The following is a 25,202-nucleotide window of genomic DNA, read 5'->3' on the forward strand; positions in this document are numbered from 1 at the left end:
ACTTCCTGCATGACACAGGCTGCCCTGAATTAGTGCTTGTGTAAATTTGAGCTCTGTTATTAGGAAAACAGTTGATCATGAACTGATAGTCTCTTCTACGGTGTCTGGCAGGTTGTTCTAAAGGTGAATTTTTTTATTGTACTCTATAGTGAGGCTGCATTCCTTCAATTACCTTCAAGCTGCTGGATCTTCACAGAGAAGGAGTGAGCCTGAGAGTTATTAGTCCCAGACAGAGGAGTCGGAAATTATGATTAAGCTTTCCTGATCCTTTCTTATTTTTAATAATAATAAACTTCACTGATGAAAGTCCTCTTTGCTTTAAAGCATATTTTCCATTTTCCACTTCTTGGCTGATATAAAAATCTTATGCATCTGTGTCCTTTGGGACACTGGATTAGGACATGCTATACTAATTGTGGGAATGTGAACTTCAAATACAGAGTGACTTTAACCTCTTATCCAGTCACTGCCAGTGCTTGAATGTTTAAGCAGGGAACCAGAACAGGCCTTTTACCTATAAAGTCACAGTGAAAATTCATGGTCCACTGCCTGTTGCTGTGGCCTGTAAGACCAACAGGGATTCACCATTCCTGGTGTACTGTGTCAGAATACAAGTACAGCCCTGTCGGGGCAGGGCAGAGGCTCGGTGTGTGGCAGGGGCTCAGCAGCCACGCAGGTAAGAGCAATCTCCCTGCAAGCACAGGATGTGCCTTCACATTGAGCTCTCAGGGTTTTTTCCCCTGCCCTTGTCCAATCACTTTTTGAACCTGTCTCTTCCTAGTAGGATAATTTTGGAAAGGAGGAGCCTCAGCCCTGGTGTGGCAGTTGCTGCCAGGCTGTGGGGGTCCCAGCTAGGGCACAGGATTGGGATGCAGAGCATGGGCACTGGTTTGTTCCAGCCCCCCAGGGATCCCCTTAGTGCCTGTTGGAGTCTCGTGCAGAGGATGGACACCTTTTGCTGTGTGGCCCCACTGCCCCAGGGGGTCACAAGGGCTCCAGATGCCTGAGGTGCCCCCAGCTCCTGTGACAGCAGCTTTACCTTTACTGTCATGACTTCAGTTCCTTTAAGGTCATTGTCTTTACGCTATTTAACCCTCCCTGCTAGAAACACATCCTCAGTGCCAATTCCTAGGGAGGATCTCCTCTGCTGCCTTGCATTTGATCAGGTTGCCAGCACTCTTGTTCCTTGATCGCACACGCCACCGTAGCAGCCAGCTCACTCTGATATTTAAGAATACAGAGTGCCACAAAAATTACCATGCTAGATTGGCAGGTTTATTCTCTGTAATCCCTGATGATTAGTATTTGTATTTATCTGCTTTAAGTCTCTATCAATATGATCACATACTTTTCAGTCATTATTTTGTATGGGACGGCTGTCAAATAGACACACCTGTTTACAAGGCCATCCTGTTTACTTTTTTTAAATGCTGGCACAACATCAGCTTGCTTGTTCCCTGGATCTTTTCCAGGCTTCCTTTACTTTCTGAATGTCAGCATTAATAGTTTGGATTTTTTTAAAAAAGAGATTTATTTTTAATATATATTTTGATATGCAGAGGCTGAGCTTCTGACATTTGCTTTATGCAACTGCTGTTTAACATCTTCCGGAGTTACTGTTAGAGTGGAAGACATTTCACCCTTGTGACAGGAATGCTTCATCTGGCTTCCTCACAAACACACGAGCACAATATTTATTGCCTTTCCTTCCTGTCCAGCTACCCATAGTCCCACCTTTCTCAGTCCTTAGCGTGCATCCAGCCCTGCTGGGTAATGTCTGCAGCCTGTGCTGCTGCTGCCCAGGGCTGGCTCATCTCTGGAAGCTGTGAAGCTTGGCATGGTGCCACCGTTTCCCTGCATCTCTCTGCATCCACAGATCAGCACAGATTACATCTGCCCTGTGTGTGTGCTCTCTTGTCCCATCTCCAAGTGGAGACGTACACACAGGTGGCCCCTTTTGTTTTGAAAAAGAAAACATAGCACTTTGGTTGGTTTGTTTGTTTGTTTTTTAACCTACAGGTATTTAAAGTAAGTGTCATTAAGCCTTTACTGCTTAGGTGAAGTATGTCAGGTGTGAGCAGAAACACAACCAAAAAGACTCCTAGGACAGCTGAGGGAGGGAAACCTCTGCAGTTCTCCACTCTCCATACTGCATCTAAGGCTGAAGTAGGGATCTCAGCATGGGCTGGGAGGCTGGTGTCCAGCCTGCTGCTAGGATAGAACATTTCTGACAGACACATTTGGGACCAAAGGAGAAGTCTTCTGGTGATTGGGTTGAGGGACCCTGAGCAACATAATGTGGTGTGTCCTGCCAAAAGACACAAAGCCAAGTTTCCATCTGCATCACTCCCAAGGCATCTTCACCTGCAGCTTACACAGGAGGAACAAATGCAACAAAATAGCAGTAAAATGTATCCGAACCAAACAGTGGAAAGCTCAGAAACTGCTTGGAAGTCAAAGGTACAAACAGACAGAAAACAGCAGAGTGATGGAGGCAGAAACCCCAGGCTGGGTTTCTGCTTTCCCCAGGGCTACTCCCATGAGCTTGGTGTCCCCAGGGAGCCAGATCATGTCTGTATGATAGTAGTGGCTACAAATGAATATACAGGCACTTTGGAAAATCCCATGGAGCTTCTCCTTTCCACTGAATGGAGTAAATCTTCATCTATCTTACAAGTAAATGTTACTGCCCCACATAGATCCTGTGGCAGTAAAAGTACATGCTTGAGAGACAGGATGTTTGGATGTATTTGTAATAAGTGCCATAAAAACAGTTCAGGCTGATGTGACTCCACAGTTTGTTTATTTATTGTCCTTAGAATAATGTAACTCTCTGGATGGATCCATAAACATGGCCTTGGTGAAAACTTGCACTTAGAAATTAATGGAAACCTGCAGTTTCCTCAGAGGTAAATCTGTCCATAAGGGAGTGCACAGGAGTAATGCAAAGTGTGCTGGCTGCAAGGCCCTCTGAAGGAGAAGCCTCGTCTATTGTGTGTATGTGTTTTCTTATAAAAGGAAATTACTGCATGTATTTTTCTGACTGAGATGCATATTTTCCTAAGTCAAAGATCAAGAGCTGTGGTTCTGGCAGTGGCTATCCTGTCGCTGCTCCTCAGATTCTGTCACTGATTCACGTGCCTTCTGCAAAGTTTCTCCCTTTGCTACCATCATGTCCAAGCTGTTTCTGCACCGAATTAGCACTGGTGCTAAGGCCCCACCGTGCTTCATGGCATGGCAGCTCATTTCCTCTGGGTGAAGACTGCCCTAGAATATTTCTGCATTATTTTTTCATTTAATGTTTGCTGGCTATGCTTTTGGCCAAAGAAGCATCTTTGCCATCCTGTCCATGGGTGTTATTTTGAAGCTGCAGTGTTTCCCAGGATGCTTCTCTCTGGAATGCAGACCTCTCCCTGCTATTCCTATTGCCCCGTGGCATTGGTGGGACAGGTCTGTCTCCCAGCCTGGCATGCAGCACAGAGGTGTGCTGTTCCTGCAGGAAGTGAACTTTGAAACATGCAGCAGATGTTTACACGGAGTTTATTTTCAGCACTGATGTAGTACTGAAGCCAGGGGTCCTGCTGTGTGGGATGGGAGAGATGACTCCTGTCTTCTGCTCTGCTGCAGCAGCATGGCAGGACTTCAAAGTAGTGCCTAAAGAGCTAAGGGCAGTAGCTAATACAGGACCAGTTTGTATACCCCAAGAGAAATGCATTCTATGTAAGTGGGGCCAAGGAGACATAATTTTGGCTGCCTTGTTTTTGTATATTTAGGTTCCCATGGGCACCACAGCAATAGAATCAGCCGCAGTCATCGTCATCATCGTCACTGTAGCACAGCCTGTTTTGCTCCAGCCAGCTGAACAACACACCAGGACATGACTCCATTGCGTGGGGCTCTGGGGCAGCACACACCACGTGGAGCCCCGTGCAGAGCTCTGGGGTAGGCAGGGATGTGGGCAGGGAGGTGGGCAGGGAGAGGGGCAGTGCTGCAGTACGGCCCATGGGCAGGGACAGCCCAGGCAGGAGTGACTCACACACTGTGCTGTCTTCTCTGCCCACCCTCACTCTTAACTGTTTGTATGCATTTACATAGGCAATTAAAACAAAAACAAAAACAAAAAACAAAGAAAGAAACAAACAAAAACACAGAAATGCTCAAACTCAGAATCTGAGCATGCAGCAGCTCCCTCTCCTTTGCCTCTTTGTGTCCTGTGGTTCCTGCTGTGTCTTCTTGGAGCTCAAGTGCAAGATGCCAGGGAAGTTTCAGCTGTATATTAGGAAAAAATTATTCACAGAAAGGGTTGTCAGGCTCTGGAACAGGCTGCGCAGGGAAGTGATGGGGTCCCCATCCCTGAAAGTATTTAAAAGATGTGGATGTGGTGCTTAGGGATGTGCTTTAGTGGTGGACTTAGCAGTGCTGGGTTAGCAGTTAGACTTGATGGTATTAAAGGCCTTTCCAACCAAAACAATTCTATGACACTATGTTTCTCCCCATACAGTGCAGGCTTGAGGACATCCAAGCAGGCTTGTGATGTTCACCATCAACACTTTTTTTGAGAGGTGAGTGTTTGCAGAAAGGAAGCCACTGTGTTCTCTGCCCACTATCTTGGAGCAGTTCACTGTGTATCTCTGTTTCCCTCCTGGTTATATCTGTCCTTTCAAGGCAGCACCGTTACTCCTGGCTCCTAGGGAGAAACTCTGCAGCCCCTCCCTGTGGGAGTTGCCCCACTGCTGCTCTCCCTGCCCCTACACCCCTCGGACCTGCCAGGGAGAGATGGCAGCTGAAGGCAGGACGAGCTATGGTTTCTTTTATCCCTCAACTTCCTTTTCCTGCCCACACACCATGGGTCTCAGGAGATGCACTGTGCTGCTGACTGCACGGAGAAGATGCCAGGCAGGCTGGGGAGAGGACAGTTCCCCTCTGGGGAGCAGGCAGCGTCCCCTGCCAGCCTGCAGCTCGGACAGGCAGGCAAAGCCCAGCCCCAGCTGGAGCTAAAACACGGCCTCATTTCATGGCAAAACAATCCCTCTTTGTGTGGCCTGTTCTCCTAGAACAATCCTCTGCTCTGACAATGTCCTTTCTGTGGCTTATCCTCCACAGAGAAACCAGCAGTGTGCTCAGCCCGATGCCTGGCAGCTTGCAGCCCTGCTGCCCCGCACCTGAGGTACAGCACCCCTGGCTTGGGTGGCCTCTGCTTGGGACTTGGCGACCACTTTAGGTCGAGATAGAGTCATCTCATCCCAGAAAGTCTCTAGCAAAACCTGAGGCACTTAGAAGGTGTTTTTCTTCTGGTTTTGTTCACTGCAAGGAGATGCCCGGCACTGCTGAACCACACATTGAGAGGGCAGCCCAGGACACTGTTGTGGTGTGTGACACGCGGGTGTCAAGTCACCAAATCCGACTGTAATCCCAACTGCCTGCTGGGGGTGGAGAAGTCACCAGGCTTTGCCAAGCTCTCTCAGGCTCCAGGCAGTCTGGGGCAGGTTGCTGGAGCCCATCCACTCCTGTGGGCTCTAAATCACAGAGATAAAATGAAATGCCTTCAGATGGAGAGGGAGAGTACAAAGATGAGCAGCACCAGGGCTTTCCCATCCCCTGCATTTTCTCTTTTCAGGAGCATGTGTCCATGAGACAACCTTGAAAGGTCCCTGAGACAGGGCAGTTTTCAGGTCCCCCCCAGAAACAGAGCAGTTTTCAGGTCCCCCCCAGAAACAGAGCTCACAGAGCTGCTATGGTGTTCTGCCATGGCATGCAGCACAAGGACAGCCACAAATGCTTGCATTGGTGACCCAGGATTCCTGTTGTACTTCATATATTGAAGCCTTTGAACCTCTTGACTCTTCCCAGTGTCTCACCATTTTATCCTGGGCCTTGAACTGGTCCTGCTGTGCCTGCTGCCATGCAGAGGCACTGAGGAACTGGTCTCACCAGGCTTTTAGACTTCCCAGGCATTTTGCTCCAGCCATGGCTCTGCTGCCTGTTCCTCACCCAGGATTCATGTGGATTTGGAAAACCATTATTCCATAAAGTTATCCTGTAGGCCAGATGATTAAATGGGATATTTCAGCAGAGCTGGAGGGGATGTCTGTGGAGGTCCCCAAGGTGTCACACATTGCTGAGGTGATGTTGACAGTCTGTGGAGGCAGGTGTCAGGGTTCACAGGGGAGAGGCTGCTGGCTTTTATGCAGCTTATAAAGAATTATTATCCTGGCAGGAAACCACAGTCACGCGTGCTGCCCACCCCAGCTGGCAGGCAAAGTCCAGCAATCAAACACACTGGGGTGAAAGTCTGCCATCAAATCATTTGTGCTGCAGCACATCACCACAGTGCCTGCAAGCTTCTACCTTCCCTCTTGTGGTATGCCTTCTTCCAGATGATGTTTTAAAGTAAAACTAAAGCATAGCATTACAGCAGGGATTTGAGAGGGGTCATTTTATGCCTGCTGGCTACAGAAATGTTGAGCATTGTTTCCTGGTAGCTTGAGGGGCTCCTGGGGACTTCGGATTCCAGGACTGAAGGTATTTTCTTGTCTTCTGGATGAAGGGGAAGAGAACAGCACTGGCAGCAATGGGGTAAATGGCCTTTACTGCCAAGATGATGTAATCAGCATAAATAACAGACAAAAGTTTGCATAAGATGAGTCACTTCATGTTGATATCAACCGTGAAAGGAGGCAGTACATCAGTCTGAGCTTAGCAAAGAGTGCATGCTCTGGCACAGCCTATCTGCCATCTCCATTTGTTGAAATCTTGAGCCCACACTGCAGCATTTAATGTTCCTTTGAGTAGTGTCATATGTCTCCACTTTTAGTGAAAGCCTTGCTTTATACTCTCAGTATAGACAGAGGTGGTGCAGGAGCATTTCCTGGAGGTTTTGGGGCTGTGAGTGTAATCAACTTGTCATTTATTGTCATGGAGTCAGAGAGAGGTGTGCAGCAATGATGTGTGGCTGGTAGTGCTTTAGGGTTCCACCTGAGGAGAAACGTAGGAGGATTAAACAACATTAGAAAGCCAGTTTACATTCAGTGTTTTTACTGCTTGCATCCAAAATTGCTGGCTTTTCAGAATCAGAAATAAAAGGGGGGGAGGATCTAGATATCTTTTCACTCCCCAGGTGCAATAAGGTAGGTTAATTTGTTAACCATGTATGCTGTAGACATTACCGAAAAATCACAAGGCCAAGTAAATCAATTCACTAAATCAATTTGGTCTTTTTATTATCTTTTAGATTTTGCAAGTTGAATGTCAATACTTTCGCCACATAAAACCCTTAAAATTTAAGTTCTGAATATTTTTATTTAAATAAAAGTAAATTCATATCCCTGCTGAACTGCATGATGACTCTAACCCAGTCTTCAAGACTGGCAGGAGCAGAGGAGGTGCAAAACTGAGAAAATGCACTGGCATCTCTCATCACATGCAGAAGAAATAATTACTAATCCCTAAGGTCATAACCTTTCATTGAACTTCATTCCTTTTACATTGCTTAGTTCCTCCAGACCTTCCCATCTGATAGCTTGATAATCCTCTGCCCTGACGATGGCTTCCATCTTTGTGCCTTCAGCAAGTTACATACCTGCTTTTTGAACCAAGACAGAGCAACAGGGAGAAGGAGAGGAGCACCTGGCTCTACAAGAAGCAAAAAGAAAGCAGAAAAGGTGGCAAGAACAACAGAAAAGAGAAATGTATACTCACACCCACCTCCATCACATCGATCTCCACGGTGAGAAGGATCAGCAGGACTGTCACTAAAGCTAGAGTGGAAATGGTGTGTTGTGCTCCAGGACAAGCAACAGAGGGAGGAGCTTAATTTTTCTTTAACTGGAGCATAGTACAGCCCAGGCTGCTGCAACCAAGATCACAACAGGCAGATTGTTTCCTGAATCACAGGTGAAGAGTTAATGACCTGTAGGGTTTTGCCTGCTGCAAGTGGGGTTGGTGCAGAAAGGACACCCTGATGCAGGCATGTGACAGGATCATCTCTGGTTCAGCAGTCCAGACTGCAGTCAGAAAAACAAACATGCTTAGCTGGCTGCAGACAGCTTCCCTCCCAGATTTCAGGTCATACAGGCAGAATTCAAGATTGAAGCAGAAGATTATGCATTTATAAAAGTCTCTCCAGACACTCTGGGAACATCAGGCTGTACACAACAGGTGAAATCACTCTAGCTTTGTCTCCCTCACCCCCACCTCCCTTATTTTTCAGGGATTTTCTTTGCTACCTGTGTACTTTGTACCTGTAGTGCTTGTGTTACCCTGCTTCCAAAGAGGTGGCAGGGCAGAAATCCAGGTCCACAACACCGGCTGGATCAGTCAAACCATTGCTAGAGGCCTCTCCCCAAGGTTGGGAGGGGACTCTGCATCACCCCCATGGCCAACCGTAACTGGGTCAGCACAGCACTGGGCCCACTTGCCTGCAGCTGGGGTGGCTCAGGCAGACGGGGGTCCTTGTACCAGATGGAGGTCCTGGCCAGGCTGCTGGAGCTCCAGGGATGTGGTGGGAAGGAGGAACACTGAGGAACTGCAGACACCTGCTGAGCAGAAGCAGTTAGAAAAGGCAGACCTGCAGACAAGAGTAACTCATCAAAGCAAGTGTGTGTGAAAATAAAACCTAACAAATAAAGGATAAATATATTTGATGTGTTGGATAATTAAGGCAGGAAACAAAAGTTGGGGTAGCAAGGCAAAAACAAAGAGCAAACACCCCATAGGAAAAAAGGTGGAGACAGCAGGCACAATAGGTAATGACAATCCAGGACTGAGAAGAAAGAAATTCCATTCAGAGCAGAAGAAAAAGAGAGTGACCTGGAAATTTATTCCAATAGCAGGAAGAGGCTGGGCTGTGCAATTTGGGGCTTATTGTTAAAGCTTGACAAGCCTGCCAGATAGGGTGGATCCAAGGGAAAGAAGGAATGCCTGAAGAAAGGTATGAGATGTGGGATATAAGATTGAAAAATATCTAGAAGGGAGTGGGAAGGAGTCCACTAGTGATATTTCATGACAAAGAAAGTATCGAGATTTCCTCTGACTCGGACCACAAATCAACTAAAAATAGACTAATGGTGCAAAATAAAAGGACAACAAAAAAGAAGTGAAGAATAGCAAACAAGACTGATGCCTGTCCTTAGCAAGAGAGAAAGAGATACAGACAGCTGCAGGCCTGCCAGTCTGATGTTAATAGTATCCAATTAAAGAGTAGCCCAGCACACGGATGGGACATGGGAATTGGGGTAAAACGTAGTCCATTATGTCTGACTAACCAGGTAGTTTAAAAAAATCTTTCTATAAAGCTGTAGGCTCTGCGTGGACTCCAGGGAAGGAGCTATGAACCTTGGTAGATGTTGGGACAGAAACTGGCTCAGGAGTTGCATGTGGGAAGGAGTGTTTAAGGTCACCATGAAAGCAGAGCCTGGTGATAGGGGGCACATGAGGACACACAGAAGGTTACTGCTGAGGTGCTTTGTGGATGTTCTTATAAACTGATTTCCTTAAGGACTGGCACAAATAGTAAGAGTACTTGGATGAAATCTTACTGGAATGCAACGTTGTTGTGCGCTGGCACTGTAGGAGCGTAAATGAACACTGTCCCATAAAAAGAGCTGTGTAGGTCACCAGGTATATAGTTCTTTACTTGACTTAGGGTATTTTGTGAGCTGAAAGCACCTGAGAAGACTTACAAGAGTAACCAGCCACAGAGTAACTCTGAGTTGTCACTGCAAAGAAGGACTGGCTAAATCAAGATGGGGAATTGTCACTGGATGAGCGCAGTTGGTGATCACTTCTGGTCACTTTGCCTTCAAAGAGGCAACCTGAACAACATCAGGCCAGAAGAATTACCCTGACAGGGATGGGCTGGCTAGTAAGAAAATGCTGGAAAAACTTGTTTAGTCTTCCATGTAATGGCTCAGAGGGAGATGATTGCTGTCTACGAATACATTGGAGCATAAATACAGGGACAAGGACCTCTGTAAGATAAAAGACAGCACTGGCACACATAATGGATATAAACTGGTTGTGCATCAGTTTCAGCTGGAGATGAGAATGTGATTCGTAACAATTAGAACAGTGAATTCTGAAACCACCTTCAGATCAGACGAGCGTGAGCCAAAGCCCAGCAACTTTTTAAGATGAAGCTTGATAAGTCTGTGAAGATAACATGCAATGAAGTAGTGCTGGAGACAGCATACAGACAGACTAAATGTCTCTGGGGTGCCTTTCTGTCCTATGTCACCACATGGTCCTGGTAGCTGTTGTGGTATCACTGGGAAAAAAAAAAAGCATACGTACTATTTCCTAGCCTGTAGTTGGTTATTTCTTAGAAGTGTGAAATGAGAAGAATACATCTACATCATCGAACTTGAGGGCCTCCTGTTGACACTGAGTTCCTGTGAAGGCACCAGTGTATGGCTGACCAGGAGGCTTCACTTTGGCTGCAGATGATGCCCCAAGCTTGGCTCAACCTCTGTGTCCATCACGCTGCTGCTTTGCCTGCTGGGATGGACTGGGGTCACCCTGGGAGAACCTGCTGGAGGACTGGTTTGAAATAAACATCGAGATGGAATTGCACTGCGAGAGCATCTGTTCCACCTCTCGAGAACCAAAGAAAGCTGAGGTCAGCCTGAGAGCGGACCCAGGACCCACTTTCCGCCATTTCCCTCCTGCCCTCACCACCACTCTCAACCCCACCCTCCACACCCCACCCAGCCCCTGCCCAAACCCGCATCCTTCCCCCAGCCATTATGCATCTTTTTCCCTCCTCCTGCTGCCCTTCCACCTCCTCAGACAGCTCCCGCTTTCCCCAAAACCACCCAAACCCGCCCCAAACCCCAGCACCCCTCACCTCCCTCCCCCGTCAAAATGTCAGAACGCTGCGCTGCCCCGGGCCCCCAGGCGAAGCCGGCGTGGGCGTGGCCACGGAACGGGCGGGCCGCATCTCCAGCGTTCCCATTGGTCCAGGGCAGCGAGTTCCTCCCTTGAGGGCGGAGCCACCCCTCGGGACCAATGGGCAGCGGCGAGGGGGGTAGGGCAGCCCTATTTAAAGTCCGGGCGCCGGTGGTGGCGGGCAGAGCGGGGTGCGGCCGGTGGTGAGTGCGTGCGGCAGCGAGGCCGCTGTGTCCACGTGCGCGCGGGGCGGGGGGAGCCCTTCCGGAGCGGTGGGTGCTGGGGCCGGCCCTGCCTGGGGCGGCTGAGCTGGGGGTGCGTGGTCTCTGCTAGGGCTCCTTCTGGGCTATCGGGAGCGGGAGGACGGCTTGGAAAAGAGGTGTCTGAGCTCCGTGGTGCTTGGGGTTTGCTGTTAGTGTGTGCTGGAGGGGCTTTTGGGGCTGTTTGCCAAAGTTTGTTGCAGGGCAGGGGAATGCTGAGGCCTTAGCAGTGTTTAGCTGCTTTGGGGCCGAAACTTCTCCTGTCAGGGGTGCTGGGCCCTGCCCCGGTGAGGCCATGTGTCAGCTTGCCACCTGCTGAACAGGCTGCGGAAGTGGAAGAGGCTGGGGGGGAGGTTCGTGTGTGTGCGCCTGTGTCCCGTCGCTCGGGATGCTCTGGGGCACGGGAGGACGTGGGTGGTGTCCCCCTCACCCAGGTGGTGGCAGGACGAGTATGGGGACGCCGTGGCCTCATTAGTGGGATGGGTGTTGCGACATGCCCTTGGCAGGTGGTGAGGCTGGGTGCGGCTGCCACCAGGCAAGAAGGTGCTTATGGGGACTGTCACCCCTCCTGGAAGGGGAACAGCCATAACAGCAGCGGGGATCCTTGTGAGAGGACAGCACTGTGCAACCTTGCCTGTGTCGGGAGGAGGTAGATAAGTGGAGTCCAGGTTGGGTTGTTATAGTGGATTTTAAAAGCAGCTGGATCCCGATGGTGGATCCCGATGGTGTGCGGAACTGCACTGCTTCCCAGAGCCTCCAGCTCGTGGCTGGTGCACTTCCCTTCCTAAAGCTGGGGTGCTTCGGGATAGTTGTGTGCCAGGCCTATCCCTTGGTGCTCTGTGCTTGGGATGCTTTTCCAGTCTGCGAGGAGGAAGGGCTGCCTCTCCCCACCGGCTCTGTGCCACGGGACGAACACCCTGGCCTCCTTTCCGGCAGGTTTTTGCCTGTCGGCCGTGCCGGGGCTCCCTCCTGTTGCTGGCAGAGATGGGCCCGGAGCCAGGGGCTTGTTTCCTCTCCGGGTCAAGGTCTGGTGTCTGCACAACTTCAGGGAAGGGATCGCCATGGCAGCGTTAGTGCTGCCGGTGGGGCTGGGGGCAGCGCTGCGGCTGGTCCGGGCCTCCCCCGTGTCCGCGGGTGGCTGGGAGGTGGTTTAAACCCTCCGCCCCTGGCAGTGACCTCGGAGGCAGTGCGGGCTCTCCCTGCGGCCCGCCGGGGTGTCACTCGGCGGCCCTTCCCCGAAGCCCCGGCCGGGCGGCATCCCCGAGCCCGGCTGTACAGGCCCCGTTGGCGGCTGGGCCGGGCCGCAGCACCGCGCTTCCGGGGCCCGGAGCGGGGGTAGGCCCCGCCGCGCCCCACCCGAGGCCGGGCCGGGAGCCACCCGCTTTCCCGGCTCCGGGGCCGAGGAGGAGGAGGAGGGACGGGACGGGCTGGGCTGGGCTGGGCTCGGCTCGGCTCGGCTCGGCTCCTTGTGGGTCGTGAGGCTGGGGTCTGCTGATGGAGCCGCCTCGTTAGGGGTGGGAGTAAGGCCCGTCCGGGGCGCTGACCCGGGCCCTCTCTGTGCTTGGCTCTCGGGCAGCCTCCGTGCTGCTGCGGCCACGGGGCTTGGTCCTGGCTGAGAGCTTGGGGAAGCTGAAGAGAGGACGAGGGCCGTGGTCTGCTGGGGATTCATTGCAACAGGTCGAGAGCAGCCTCCACTGGCAGCACTTGTCTGCTCGGCAGCCGGAGAGCCTTCTACACAACTCTCGGCATCAATGTACCATTGAGATGGCTCTTCCCTCCTCCTCCGGGCAGGGTGGCAGTACCAGGCCTCCTCCGCTCCTGCGACACAATGTTAGCTTTGAGTGCCGGCTCGTGTAGGTGCTTGGCCTCCCTCCGGGCCCTCGCTCTGGAACGCCGGTGGGAGGAGAAGGTCCCTGTCACCCTCCTGGTGGCAGCAGTAGCCTAGCGACAAGCTGACCTCAGAGTGGTGTGCGGTCATGCATCGGGGGGTTCTGCACTTGCACGGCACTGGACTTTGTAGGTCTCATGTGGGCCTGTTCCTCTCTTGCAGTGAAGAGGCAGTTTGGAAGGCAGCTGCTTTTGACCTCTGCAGTAGTCTGGGACAGCACAAATACCCAGGCACTGGGACAGGAGGGGAGGCTTTGCAGGTGGCAGTCTGTGTGCCTCTGCCTGGCTGCTTCTTGCAGAAGGATGGTCAAGTGCTTGCCCTGTGACTACCTTGGTTCTCAGGTCCTAAGGGCAGGAAGAAGCAAGGTGAATATCCTTTCCTTTGCTCAATGGTACCCTGGGTACCTTCCCTGCTAGTGCATTCCCTCAGACTACATTTCCTTTTCAGAGACCAGGATTGGTGTGCAGCAGTGCACCCATCCTGCTCTGCTGACCCCAACCGACCACCTTCTCTTTTGCCAGAATGCAGCGAGGGCAGATTTTTGTCTGGATGGAGGTGACCTTACCACCAGACCTGCTGGGCTTGAAGGTCTGGTGCCCTTCTTGAAGGTGTTTTAGAGCTAAACAGTTGGCTGAGGCCTTTGGGCTTTACAGACTGCTGTGTCTTATCTCTTTACTAGGAAGCCTCTCTAGCTCGTGGGTGTGAGTTGCTGCTGACAGTTTGTTCCTTTGAGAAATAGCATGATGCCAGCTGTTGCAGCATCATCTTGCTGCATCTCATTGTGGGGTTTAAACTGTGCCACCCACACAGCCTGGGCCTCTGTGTTGTATTGTCATCTCGTATTTCTTGAAAGTTTGTTACATGGGGGGGCTTATATGGGGTAGAAATGTAATGAGAGAAAGCACTGCTAAAACTGAGGCTAAGAGAGTAAAAATTCAGTCTGGCCCAGAGATCTTGCACCATGTTTTGGAGGTGAAAATAAGTTGGTTTATTTAAGATGCATAGTCTCTGTTTTCTGCTGGGGGAAAAGCTTTGTGCCCCCAGGAAACTCTGGAGATGGCATCATAAGCAGGTGCATTGCTACATGCTGGCACTGTTGTTGAAGGTTGTGGGTAAATGCTTTCACCTTTTCTGTTGGGATTACAGCATAAGTAATGCTCAGATGGAGATCCTTGCTTTAGGAAGAGGCTTACAGGAGATGTTGGGAGTGGTGCTTGTCATGTCCCAAGAGATCTGTGTTTCTGTACTGCTCTATTGGATTTGTGCTAGCATGTGCCCCACTGGCTGTTGGATGGTGGGGAGTACTTGGGCTGGAAAGTCTGGTTCTTGCCAGTCAAACAGGTGAGGCAGCCTGGGCTCCTGCAGGGAGGAGCTGGTCCCCAGGAGCCAGGGCTCTGCCCTGCAGGAGTTGTGGGGCTGCTGTTGCTCAGAGATGACAGATTAGAGCTGCCACGGCCAGCTCCCACCAGCATGCCTGTCTCTGGATGTGATCTGAGACTTCAGTGGCTTGGGACTGGTGGAGGTGGCAGCTGGCTCTGTTTCTTGATATTGCCCGCTGTTGCATGGGGTAGTTAGTTTCTGTTTAATTCTTCCCTGTGGTATGGATCAGGGTGGTAAGCTGTCACTGTGGCAGTAAGTTCTCCAGCTTTGCTGCAAGGAGTGCTCTTACCCTGTGGATCAGATCAGCCAGTTTGCTCTTGTGGCTTGGTAATAGATTTGCTCTGTATATGTAGAGTTACATCTCGTGCTTCTTCTGCTTAACCCTAGAAGGCCTCATTAAGCCTTAGGCCTAATGGAATTTGGAGTGTTTCTGCTGCCGTCTCTCTGGTACTGCCAGTGAATATAGTTTTCTTGTCAGAGGGTGGTTGTGTGACTGTGCTGCCTTGGTGCAGGGGGGCAGGGCTGTCTGAAGCAGATGTCAGGGTGGTTTTCTAGCAGTGACCCATTCCCTCTATGAGAAATGGCTCTGGATTCACACTTGGGCTTCTTGGCTGGTCCAGACAGCTGTTGGAGGGATTTGAGGAGGCTTCCTTGGTGCATTTTGCTTTGTAGACTTCCAGTGTTTGTCTTGTCTTGGTGTGGCTGTTCAATTACTATGCAGGCCTGGATGGGACAGAGCACAAGAATCAGTACTTGTGTAATGATTAGACACTGCTGTGGGAACGGAGGTCAAGCCTTTTAGTGAGGTACTTGCATAATGATTAAAACCAGAGATTAATGCTCTGATACTGCCTGTATCACCTACAGATAGGAGTGCTCTGTGCTCTTCTGCTAGAGGACTTTGGAAGACTTGACCTGTATCTAGAAGCAGGTGTCAGGAGCCAGCCCTGCTTGAATAACCCCATCCTCCCCTGTCACCTGCCTGGTTCTCTCCTTTTCAAGTGCTTTCCCCTGCACCCTGGGAGGCCACTGGGTGCCATCATTTCAGAGAGGGAGCACAGCCATCTCTGCCTCTTCTTCCTGCCTCGCCTGGTGCTGCATGAGGGAGTGGATGCAGCTCAGTGTTGCTAGCTTGGAAAAGAAATACTGTAGTTTCCACTCCTGAAGGTATCTCACCCTGTGTTCTCTCCCTTCACTGCTTTACTCCTTTGATTCCTGTGATGTCAGGCATTCTGCTTAATGTTTCCTTTTCTCCAACTGCTGTCGTCTGTACCAATACCACTACCCCAAATATGCAGCCACCAGTGTTGAATATGTTAAGGAGTAAACCTACTCTAACAGTTGCCTGATCAGCTTGGGGAGGTGTTGGGCCTGAAAAAGTTATGTATATAAATCTTTTATTGCAATGTATGCTCTTGTGAGACCTTGAAGTCTGATAAAACCATCTTGGAGTTTTGTGCAAGGTTGCCAGTACCCTACTGCAAGGGACTTGCTCCTTCCTCTGGATGAAAGCTTGCAGGGTGCCACACTAACTGCCCAGGCTCTGCAGAGTTTGGCTGCTAATCTGGGAGTTTTCTCTTGCATTCCCTGCTTCCAGCAAGCATGGGAAGGGGAGAACTTAATCTCTGTTTATAGGATGCTATCCAAAGGCCTCAGGGTTTCACAGCCACTTCGAGAGATAATGGTAGGGTATTGACACACACTGAAGATGGGGAAACTCCTTCAGGTCACTTCCTAGCACTCCGTGCCAGGAACAGCACCCAAGCAGTGCAGCTCCCACACCAGCTAAAACATCAGCTCTTGCAAGAGCTGCTACATATTAAGGATTTGGGAGCTTGCTTCTCTTCTCTGAGCAGAATCCTCCTATACTGACTCCAGAGTGTACTGGTACAGAGCATATGGTACCAAGGCTATTAGCTATGTCTGTTGACCCTCAGCATGAAGTAGTTGAACCACAGGAGGGGACAAATAGATGTGATTCAAGTGGGAGAACTTACCTGGTGTTGTTAATATAAAGTTTCCTTGTAGAGTTTGAAGTTATTGCAAGCTCAGAGTTCTGGGACTGTCTCAAACTCTGGTCAAAGTCTGTCCCTAGTCCTCAGAACCCAGATGCCAGGCCAGGAGGGCTCTTCTTTCCTATTATCTACCAGTCTGCCTTTCCACACTTGAAACAGCAGCGTGTACTCTGCTGCCAGGCTGGTCTTGTGTGCCCTGTGAGCTGGTGTACAGGGATCTCTTTAGACTTTTTATTTTTCCACTTGCAGGGGAAAAATACATGACTTTAGTAGCATGTAGACAACAGTGCCTTAACTGGGTCTTCAGTGAGATGACAAACTAACCAGTAATAACGCAGCTGTTCTTAAATACAGCCCTCCTGTTGAGTGTTCTCTGCTGCATGTGCTTGAGCTGCTGCCCCAAGATGCTGTGTGAAGTGAGTGTGTGCTGGCTGGCTACAGGTCCCTTTCCCTTTTGTCTGGGCACAGAGCAGCATCAGGAGATCCAAATGTAATTTTTTATGCTGTATGGTAAGCTTCAGTCTTAGTGATCCCACTGTAGAGCTCATAAAGAACAGTGCTGTGGCTCCTCAGGGCTGGCTGGGCTGTCTTGCTCTGCCTGCCTTGCTGCTTGTGGGTTGTGTGTGTTTTTTGTGCTCCAAGTGGATTCACTTGTGCATAAGCTCAGGAAAAATTCTCCTGGAGCTGTGATTGACAGCCCTCAGTGATGGTTTGAGGTGCCAGCCTCAGTGTTTGCTGTGTGCCTCCCTGTCTGTGCCTGATCAGGGGCCAGGAGCCCCTGGGTTGGTTGTCTGCTCTTCCACAGTGACAGCTGCTGCTAGGAGATGCTTCTGAACCACAGGCCTCCATAATTCCCTGGATGCATGGAACTGTAAGGAGGTCTTGCTGGATCCCACAATGGCTTTGTGGAGCTCCAGGAAGCTGGGCAGCTGCTGTAGTGAGGAGCTAGGAAAGGAAGATGCTTCTTCCCAGGAAGCTGTGGAACACAAAGATGCTTCAAGTAGAAAGTGTCACTGCCAGCTTGCAGGTCAGGGATGAGGGTTGGTTTGGTCTCTTGCCAGTTGGTTATCTCCTGACCTCTGAGGGGTGGTACTCCCTAGGGAGCCCCACAGGGGTCAGGCCTGCTTTAGCCAGTTCAGCAAGGGCCCTGTGCCAGCTCTCCCTGGGGTGATAGCTCTGTGGTCACCTACCAGACTGTTTTGGTGATGTCTGTAATTAAACTACTGGGGAGATTAGGGTGGCTTGCTTTCTCACTAGCTACAGGCCTGATACCTGACTCAGATGCTGAAGGGGTAGGAGTGCTGGATGGCTGGCACAGTCTGTTAGTTGTCAGTGGCTGCTGTGGGGGGACAGATGTGCCCTGTGTGGCTTATCACAAAACTAACAGGGTTGAGCTCTTATGTATCAGTGTCACAGTTCAGTGCTGTGGTCTGACTGCTTTTGGGCTGCTGGGGCTGGCCTTGCTGCTCTTGCTGAAGTTGCACTAATTAGCTGTATAGCTTGTTGGAAATATGCAATCTACACAGTATCTAATCCTTGATGTTGGTTACTAGGGCGGAATGTGGCCTGATACTCTGCTTACAAAGAGTGGGAACTTTCTTGCTGAGATGAAGTGACACCCTCTTGGTGAGTGGTGGGAAGGAGATGTGTTGCAAGGTCTCTAGATGTTGTGCAGGGTGTGTTTGGGCCTCAAGGGTTCCTGGTGCTTGGGGATGCTTAGACCTGTTTGACATATCTTAAACTGTTCAAGACTCAGCTTTAGGTTCCCCATCACCTCCCAGTTCCTTGCTCAAGAGGATAAGGATCTAGGAGGACTCAGTGTCTCCCCTGTGAAGAGCAGAGAAGTTCCAACTGCAGAGCTGTGAATGCCTGCTGTGTATGGTGTGCAGTGTAGCGTGGAAGGCAGTAAGAGCAGATGCCTGGCTGGGTGGTCAACCTCTCTAAGAGCAAGGGGACATCAAGTGCTGGTGTGTACTGAGGAAATGACAGGAGTGAATTCAGGTTCCTTGAGAATTACTGCTCTATGTTGGAAAACCTCTGCCTGCAGCAGCAGGGCTGTCATGAATTCATCACAGCTTAAGCAGGCCACTGCACTTTGCATCCTCCTGCTTAGTTAAAGCCATGGTTAGGCCTGCTCTACAACCCTCCCCTTGGCAGCTGGATTGCCAACAGCCCAAGTCCAGTGGCTGTGCCTTGGGAGATGGAGGAGAGTGAAACATCTGCATCAGCTCACTGAGCAAGGCACATTCAGCTTCTGGCTAATGCAGGACCATGAGCATGCCAGTGTGGGTACCTGGTCTTGCAAAGATGTCAGAAGTTCTCTGAAGATGTGGTTGCTCTGTTAGCTGAATGCAGTAGGATGTTGTTCTCTCGAGGGAAGCTGTGGAAAATGCATAGGTTCTTTTCATAAGGGCAGGTAGCATAATCTTGCTAGTTCTCCCCCTCTGGTAGAAGTCCTGGTGCTTACCCAGATCCCATCTTCTGGATATGTCCAGTGCCTCCCCTATCACTGTGGTACATAAGGCTGCAGGAGTGCTGTGTCCTTCACCAGACAGAGCAGCAAGAGGGACTTGTTGGTGTTCATGCTGGTGGGCACGGTGCTAGTGCTGGGTTGAAGCTGATCCAGTGCTGATGTTGTCTGTGTTCAGGACCATGACCAGGGTGGCCCATGTCTGCTTTGTGCAGCCTTCAGTGGGTCTCTCAGGACAAAGCTGCAGCGTGAGTCTTACCCAGGTCCCCAGTGTTCTAGGGCCCTGAATTTTGAGATCCTAGTTGACCGATGGTGCTGGAGCCTTGCTGGCATCAGGGTCAGCAAGGTGTCTGAGCTCAAGTGTTTCCCTGCAGTGTGAGATGTAGCCCTAAGATGTGGGTGACTGATAATATCTTCTCATTGTTGCCTGCCCAAAATAGGCAAGTGTTCTGAAGGAAGTTTGTCTCTGCCCTGGACTTGTAGTAAGGCTGACTCATTCACATTGATAAAGCTAAACACAGAGTTGGAGCAGTCAGGTACCTGTGCTGGGAACTAACTCACTCTTGAGGGCTCCTCAATCTATCAAATAAAGGTGTAGCTGGATGTAGTGTAGTGGTTGAAAGCTGAAACGAGACAGACAAGTTTGAAGCTTGCTCTTAGCTATTAAAGCAACATAAAGCTCAGCAGCTTTCAGGACTTGGGAATGCTTACTCTTCCCACAGCTGGAGCCTGGAGTGGCTTTCAAGGATGTATGGTTCCTGCTATGCTTTTCTGGCCTCTGCTGCATGTGGAGAGTGGAAAAGCATAGGACCTTAAATATTTACTTGTATAATGGGGATACTAAAAGTGAGCATTAGTTGCTATTAAACCTTGAGCTGGGCAAGTAAGTATCTGTTCTGCTGCTGGTGCCCCTGGAGTGTGGAGTTCAGTCCTGAGTGGGCTTTGCCCTGTTGCTGCAGCTGCCTCCAAGGGGTGTAAGGAACCACCTTCTGTGCTTTCTGAAGCACATCAAAACTTCTTGGGTTCTGTCCTTAGGGTGTGTGGGTGTGTAGGCTGCTCTGGAGCCTTGCTTGGAGGAATGGGTACTCTGGTGGGTGTGGGTGAAAGGAGAGACCTGTTGCCACTTCTGTTGCAGAGAGGTTGGGTGACTCTCCCCAAATTGAAGAAGCACACAGGATATGACAGGGCAGACACAGGGCCAGGACTGTAGCTGCACTGAAGTGTTTTGCAGAGATTGGTGTGCTGGAATGGTGAGTGCCAGGCCTCTGGAGACTGCTTGCCCATGAAGACTGTTGTGTAGGTGCTTGACTGCACTGCACAGGTGATGTCTGCTGCTGTCCTGCCTGGATCCCAGCTAGAGCAAACAGTGCTTTGCTGAGTTCTTCCTCTTGCAGTGAAGCTGAAGCAGCAATGCTGGTGCTCGCTGGTGAGAACTTGTGGTGCCAGTGGGTGCTGGACACTCCCAGCTGGGACCTTCCTGGAAGGAAGGTTACTTTGGCTTCAGCCTCCTGGCTATTGATCTGGAAGAGGCTGCATGTTTCCTGGTGTCAGCAGCAAGAAACCTTCTGGGGAAACTGGGCTGGGGACCCAGGCCTGTGTGTGGGCTGTGATTCCTGTGAACCTTCCTGGAGGAAGCAGTAGGTGGAGCATGTTTGGTAGCAGCCATTAGGAATGCCTCCCTTGCAGGTGGGTGAGTCAGGTGAGGCTGGGCCTGTGCTCTGCCTCCCTGGTGTCCTGTAAGTTGGGGAGAGGGAGCTGGGTGAAGGTGTTTCAACCTTGCCTGCAGCCATAAGAATCTGGGCCCTTCCTGCTCTTCTGGAGGGCATCTGGATCGCTGGCTGGTGGGTGCTCTTGGAGTGGAGAGCACCAGTCCTTCCTGCAACTCTGTATCAATGCTCCTGTGGGTTTTTCCCCTCACTGGTGATACTGTCCCCTGTTTAGAAGGGCAATGGAACTATTTTCAAGTGGGATGTGCCTGGACTCCCCAGGACTGGGTTATGGAGTGATAGCTTTTGTGAGGGGGGATGTTTATGTGCAAGGATGTGAAATCAGGAACTAGGAGGTGAAAGTGGTGTTTGTTTCTTAACTGGTGGCTTTCCTTCCTCATGCAATGTGTCTATCAGTGGTGCTGGGTTTCTTCTTTGAGGGGAATTGGTGGACATAAACCCAAAGCATGATCATAAAGGCACAATTCTGTGGAGAGTGTGGGCCAGCTCCCTTGGAGATGCTGCACTAGGGCCAGGCAGACCAGTATGCTGTGTGGGTTGAGTAGCAAAGGTGTCTGGCAATACCAGGATTGTGGGTGATGATGTTGGTGTCTGTACAGAAGGAGCAAGACTAAAGGTCTGGAGGTACAGTGCTGTGGTTCGAAGCTTTCCCATCTGCCTTGAAATGTTAGGGTCCTGCCTTGGAAGGACTGCTGGTGGTGGGTGATGGGCTTCCCAGCAGAGCTGGTGAGAGGGCTGGGCCCAGTGAGGAGTAGGGAATGTATGGAATTGTGGATGCTGGTGTGTGATCAGCTGAGAGCAATGCTGGTCAGATACACATGACTGTACTTTTGAAGCTGTGCTTGAAATTTGCTGACCTGTGGGGCTATGTTCTGTGGACGACTTTCTGGGAAAACAGCTGCTTCATCTGCCTTTCCTCTCCACAGAGATACTGCCACCACCATGGAGGGGATTGTGACCATGTATCAGGACTTCATGAAGAAAGCAGGTGAGTTTTGCTCTGCCCGGGGGCAGGGCAGGTGGCACTACATGCCTCACTGTCACAGGAGGCTGGTCTGTCATCCCTGAAGCAGTCTAAGTCTAGCTGCATCCTGCCTCTGCCCTGACATAAATGCAGCTCTGGGTTTCTAGTGCTGCCTGTTAGGAGGCTGTCTGACTTCAGTGCCTGTGCAAGTCCTCTTGGGGCACCTGTGCCCTTCTGGGCAGAGGGTCTTCAAGCTGTCCTGCAGTGTGGCTTCAGGCTGTACCTTTCTGTATTGGGCTGGCCCCACCAGCATCTGCTCCCAACTTGCAGTCCTGTCCTAGGAGAACAGGATTGCCATGTCCTTGCCTCCACTCTGGCAGGAGTGTTGCTGGCAGCAGACAAGGGGGGGATGCTAACTGCTCTGCACCATGGCTCTCCACAGACCCCCGCATCGCTGATTATCCACTGATGCAGTCCCCGTTCCTTGTGATGGGCATCCTTCTGGCATATGTCTACTTTGTACTATCCTTGGGTCCCCGGCTAATGGCCAACAGGAAGCCTTTAAACCTGAAGAAGTTCATGGTGCTATACAACTTCTTTTTGGTGGGACTCTCACTTTACATAGTCTATGAGGTGAGTTGGCAGTAGGTCTTGTGTGGTGTATATAAAGCAGCCCGTGCATGCTCTGTGGGTGATGGGAAGCCCTTTTGCATGCTGTTCCCTGCCCTTCTGTGCAGGATTTGGGAGGTGCAGTGGGCGATGTGTTGGGCCTCACCCAGATGATGCTCTTGTTGCAGTTCCTGATGGCAGGATGGCTTACTGGGTACACCTGGCGATGTGACCCTGTGGACTTCTCACAGGACCCCAAAGCCCTCCGGGTAGGTTCTTGCCTCTTCCAGTGAGTGGGGATGGCCTTTAGTGCTTGCTTTTGGACAGCAAGGTCACACCTACCTGCCTCTCTTGAGGCAAAGGACTTAGTCCTTGGCTCTGGGTTTCACCAGAAAGTTCCTGGGTGAAGACTGGGTATATTTGGGCTGAGGTGGGTCTCTAATGTTAACCTGTTCTGTTCCAGATGGTCAGTGTTGCTTGGCTCTTTGTCTTCTCCAAGTTCATCGAACTGACAGACACGGTGAGTGAGTTACTGAGGTGGCCTTGTCACTCACTCACTGCTTGATGGGCTGGGAGCTGGGTCCCAGTGTGCTTGGGGTAGGTGCTTTCTTCAGCTCTTCCAGTCTGACCTGGCAGTATTTCTGTCTGCCATTGCATTGCTGAGATCAGACACTATAAATTAGTGGCCCAGCCTGCTCCAGCTGCACCCAGGGATGCAGGTCCTTGATGCTGTTGGGCTTTCATTGCAGGTGATCTTTGTCCTGAGGAAGAAGAATGAACAGGTCACATTCCTGCATCTCTTCCATCACTCTGTTCTGCCTTGGAGCTGGTGGTGGGGAGCAAAGTTTGGTCCAGGTAAGATGGAAACTATCTGGGTGTACTGCTTGGGGAAAGGGTGGGGTTAACTCCAGGATGCCAAGAAGGATTTTTTGGCCCGACTGGGCTCCTAGTAGTTCCTTGTAGTGCTAGCTGCTGTGGAGGATTGACTTATGCTAATGGAAATTTGTCTTAACAGGGGGAATGGGCTCATTCCATGCCATGATCAATTCCATGGTGCATGTTGTCATGTACTTCTACTATGGGCTCTCAGCAGCAGGACCTGCCTTTCAGAAGTACCTGTGGTGGAAGAAGCACATAACAGCCATCCAGCTGGTGAGTCTGCTGTGGAGCAGAGCATATGGCCTCAGCCTCTGATGTGAGTGGCAGGCCAGCCCTTGTACCTAGGCATGGTGTAGCCAACAGCTGTAGTTGTCTCTTCTGCAGCTTCTGGGTTCCAGGGAGTTGTGGGCCTCTATCAGCACCCTTCCAGCCTTATTAGATTGTAGGTGCTGCTCAGCCTGCTGCCTCTGGGCTGCAACCATGCTGGGAGGGTGAGAGGCACATGCTGCCTTCAGTTCCAGCTGCTCCTGACTCTGCCCTCCCCATAGGGATCTCTACTTCAGAGTGGGAAGGGAGCCTATTGGTTTCATTTGGAGAGAAGGTCTCTAGTGGGATCCCTGACCCTTCTCCCATGAGTAACTTGTCCCTGCTTTGCCTTGCTCCCAGGCGCAGTTCGTGATCGTCTCTGTCCACATCTCCCAGTATTACTTCATGCCCAGCTGTCAGTACCAGTTCCCCATCTTCATCCACCTCATCTGGATTTATGGGACCATCTTCTTCATCCTCTTCTCCAACTTTTGGTACCAGTCCTACACCAAGGGCAAACGGTTGCCCAGGGTGGCTCAGCAAGCAGCCCAGCACAACGGTAGCAGCATCCATGAGAATGGCACGATCACCAATGGCAAGATCAAAGCCAACTAGAGGGCAAGGCCCTCCCAGAGCCAATGAGAGCCCCGGGGCAGAGGCAGCTGGGACCTGTTCCCCTGCTCCTGGGTGCCACTAGCGAAGTCAAGTGCCTACAGACTGTTGTACCCCTGTGCCCAGCCTTCCTGTCCTCTGTCTGCATGCCCAGCCCCTCTGCTCTGAGCAGCCATGGGCAACTTCTCCTGCTCCTGGGAGGGCTCATGCTCAGTGTTGCTGAGCAGAGAGGCAGCTGCCTGCATCACAGCTGTGGGGCTGCAGTCCCATTCCAGTGTTTCCAAAGGATCTTCCCCCAAGTGCCTACATCTGGCCCTTCTGCCTGGGGGCCATTTCCTTCTGAGTAGGACCAAAAGAAGAGACCGATCCCTGCCCTGGTGCCCTCTCCTCTTCCCTGTTTCATCAGAGCCTGTGTGGATGAGCAGACTTGTCCCTGGTTGCTTGCTGCCAGCCCAAGTGCTCCTGCTCTACCATGCCTTGTGCCACCTTGTTCCATGCCACAGTGCTGCATGTCCCTTCTGATGGCTGTGTGCCCAGATGGGGGGGGACCCTGCCCTGGTGTATCTGCTCAGGTGGGGCGGTGGAGAATGCAGGGGCAGTGGTATGGGACTTGAGGGCCCAGCCTGCCCAGTACAGTAACACATGCCCTGTGCCTAGTACACAGTAGGGGTTGTGACAGCCTGAAATTCCTCCCCCCACAACAAGCCCAGGCTGCCTTGCCTTCCAGTGCCTGGGCTGGGTGCTTAGCGTGTGCTTTAGCCACACTTACCTGATTCTGTATGGCAGCTGGTGGCTTGCCCCACAGTGGGGGAGGCCAAGCATAGCCTTGCCTTGGACCACTTCCACTCCTGCAAACTCGAGCAATAATTGCCCCTAGAATTAGCTCCTGGGCTCTCCTGCTTGGGACCAAGCCCTGCTCTGGCCCAGCATGAGCACAGCAGAGGATGGTTGTAGTGTGCCCTGTTGTGGTGTAATAGTGAGCACCTCTGTGGATCCAACAGAGCCTGGTTGAAGGTGTACTCTGCCCTATAGCAGGGCCGTGCGGTAGCTCTACTGGGCCTGGTGCCCATCACCTGCTCTGGCTGTAACCAAAACGATGCTGGTGGCCTTGAGGATGAGGTGAAGGAGCCAGACCCTGTCAGATTGGGCTGCTCTTCTATCACAAATAAACAAACAGAAGGAGAGATGACTCTGCCCTCTTGTTTTTG

General features: G+C 51.1%; 2 protein-coding genes and 1 long non-coding RNA gene across 7 annotated transcripts in view; 2 read left to right on the forward strand and 1 right to left on the reverse strand.

Annotated features, from left to right (window-relative positions):
* HYI (hydroxypyruvate isomerase (putative)) overlaps nt 1-25,202 on the forward strand; it is a 199,374-nt gene that overhangs the window by 71,506 nt on the left and 102,666 nt on the right. The gene's annotated exons all lie outside the window — the stretch shown is intronic.
* LOC139799053 (uncharacterized) lies at nt 2,787-10,680 on the reverse strand. The gene is made up of 2 exons (XR_011727070.1): nt 7,705-10,680; nt 2,787-6,975 (listed from the first exon to the last, which is right to left on the reverse strand). It is a non-coding gene; the product is annotated as an uncharacterized lncRNA (long non-coding RNA).
* ELOVL1 (ELOVL fatty acid elongase 1) lies at nt 11,060-25,178 on the forward strand. Of its 5 annotated transcripts, none has more exons than XM_071750413.1 (8): nt 11,060-11,156; nt 21,551-21,612; nt 22,031-22,221; nt 22,386-22,466; nt 22,661-22,717; nt 22,947-23,052; nt 23,213-23,349; nt 23,743-25,178. In XM_071750413.1, the coding sequence occupies exons 2-8, from the start codon at nt 21,567-21,569 to the stop codon at nt 23,995-23,997; spliced, it is 873 nt and encodes a 290-aa protein (XP_071606514.1). In that variant the 5' UTR covers nt 11,060-11,156; nt 21,551-21,566; the 3' UTR covers nt 23,998-25,178. The 5 variants fall into 5 exon arrangements, with proteins under 5 accessions (XP_071606514.1, XP_071606517.1, XP_071606515.1 ...); XM_071750416.1 differs by having other exon boundaries at nt 11,063-11,087; XM_071750414.1 differs by having other exon boundaries at nt 11,073-11,199.

The sequence above is a fragment of the Heliangelus exortis genome, chromosome 8 (assembly GCF_036169615.1).
Source record: "Heliangelus exortis chromosome 8, bHelExo1.hap1, whole genome shotgun sequence".
NCBI lineage: Eukaryota > Metazoa > Chordata > Aves > Apodiformes > Trochilidae > Heliangelus > Heliangelus exortis.

What these genes read in the sequence shown, in the direction of transcription:
- ELOVL1 (XM_071750413.1), top strand. Translation starts at nt 21,567, where the DNA reads ATGGAGGGGATTGTGACCATGTATCAGGACTTCATGAAGAAAGCAG. An exon ending in AGGACCCCAAAGCCCTCCGG is followed by an intron (nt 22,467 to 22,660) that starts GTAGGTTCTTGC and finishes GTTCTGTTCCAG; the next exon opens with ATGGTCAGTGTTGCTTGGCT. An exon ending in ACATAACAGCCATCCAGCTG is followed by an intron (nt 23,350 to 23,742) that starts GTGAGTCTGCTG and finishes CCTTGCTCCCAG; the next exon opens with GCGCAGTTCGTGATCGTCTC.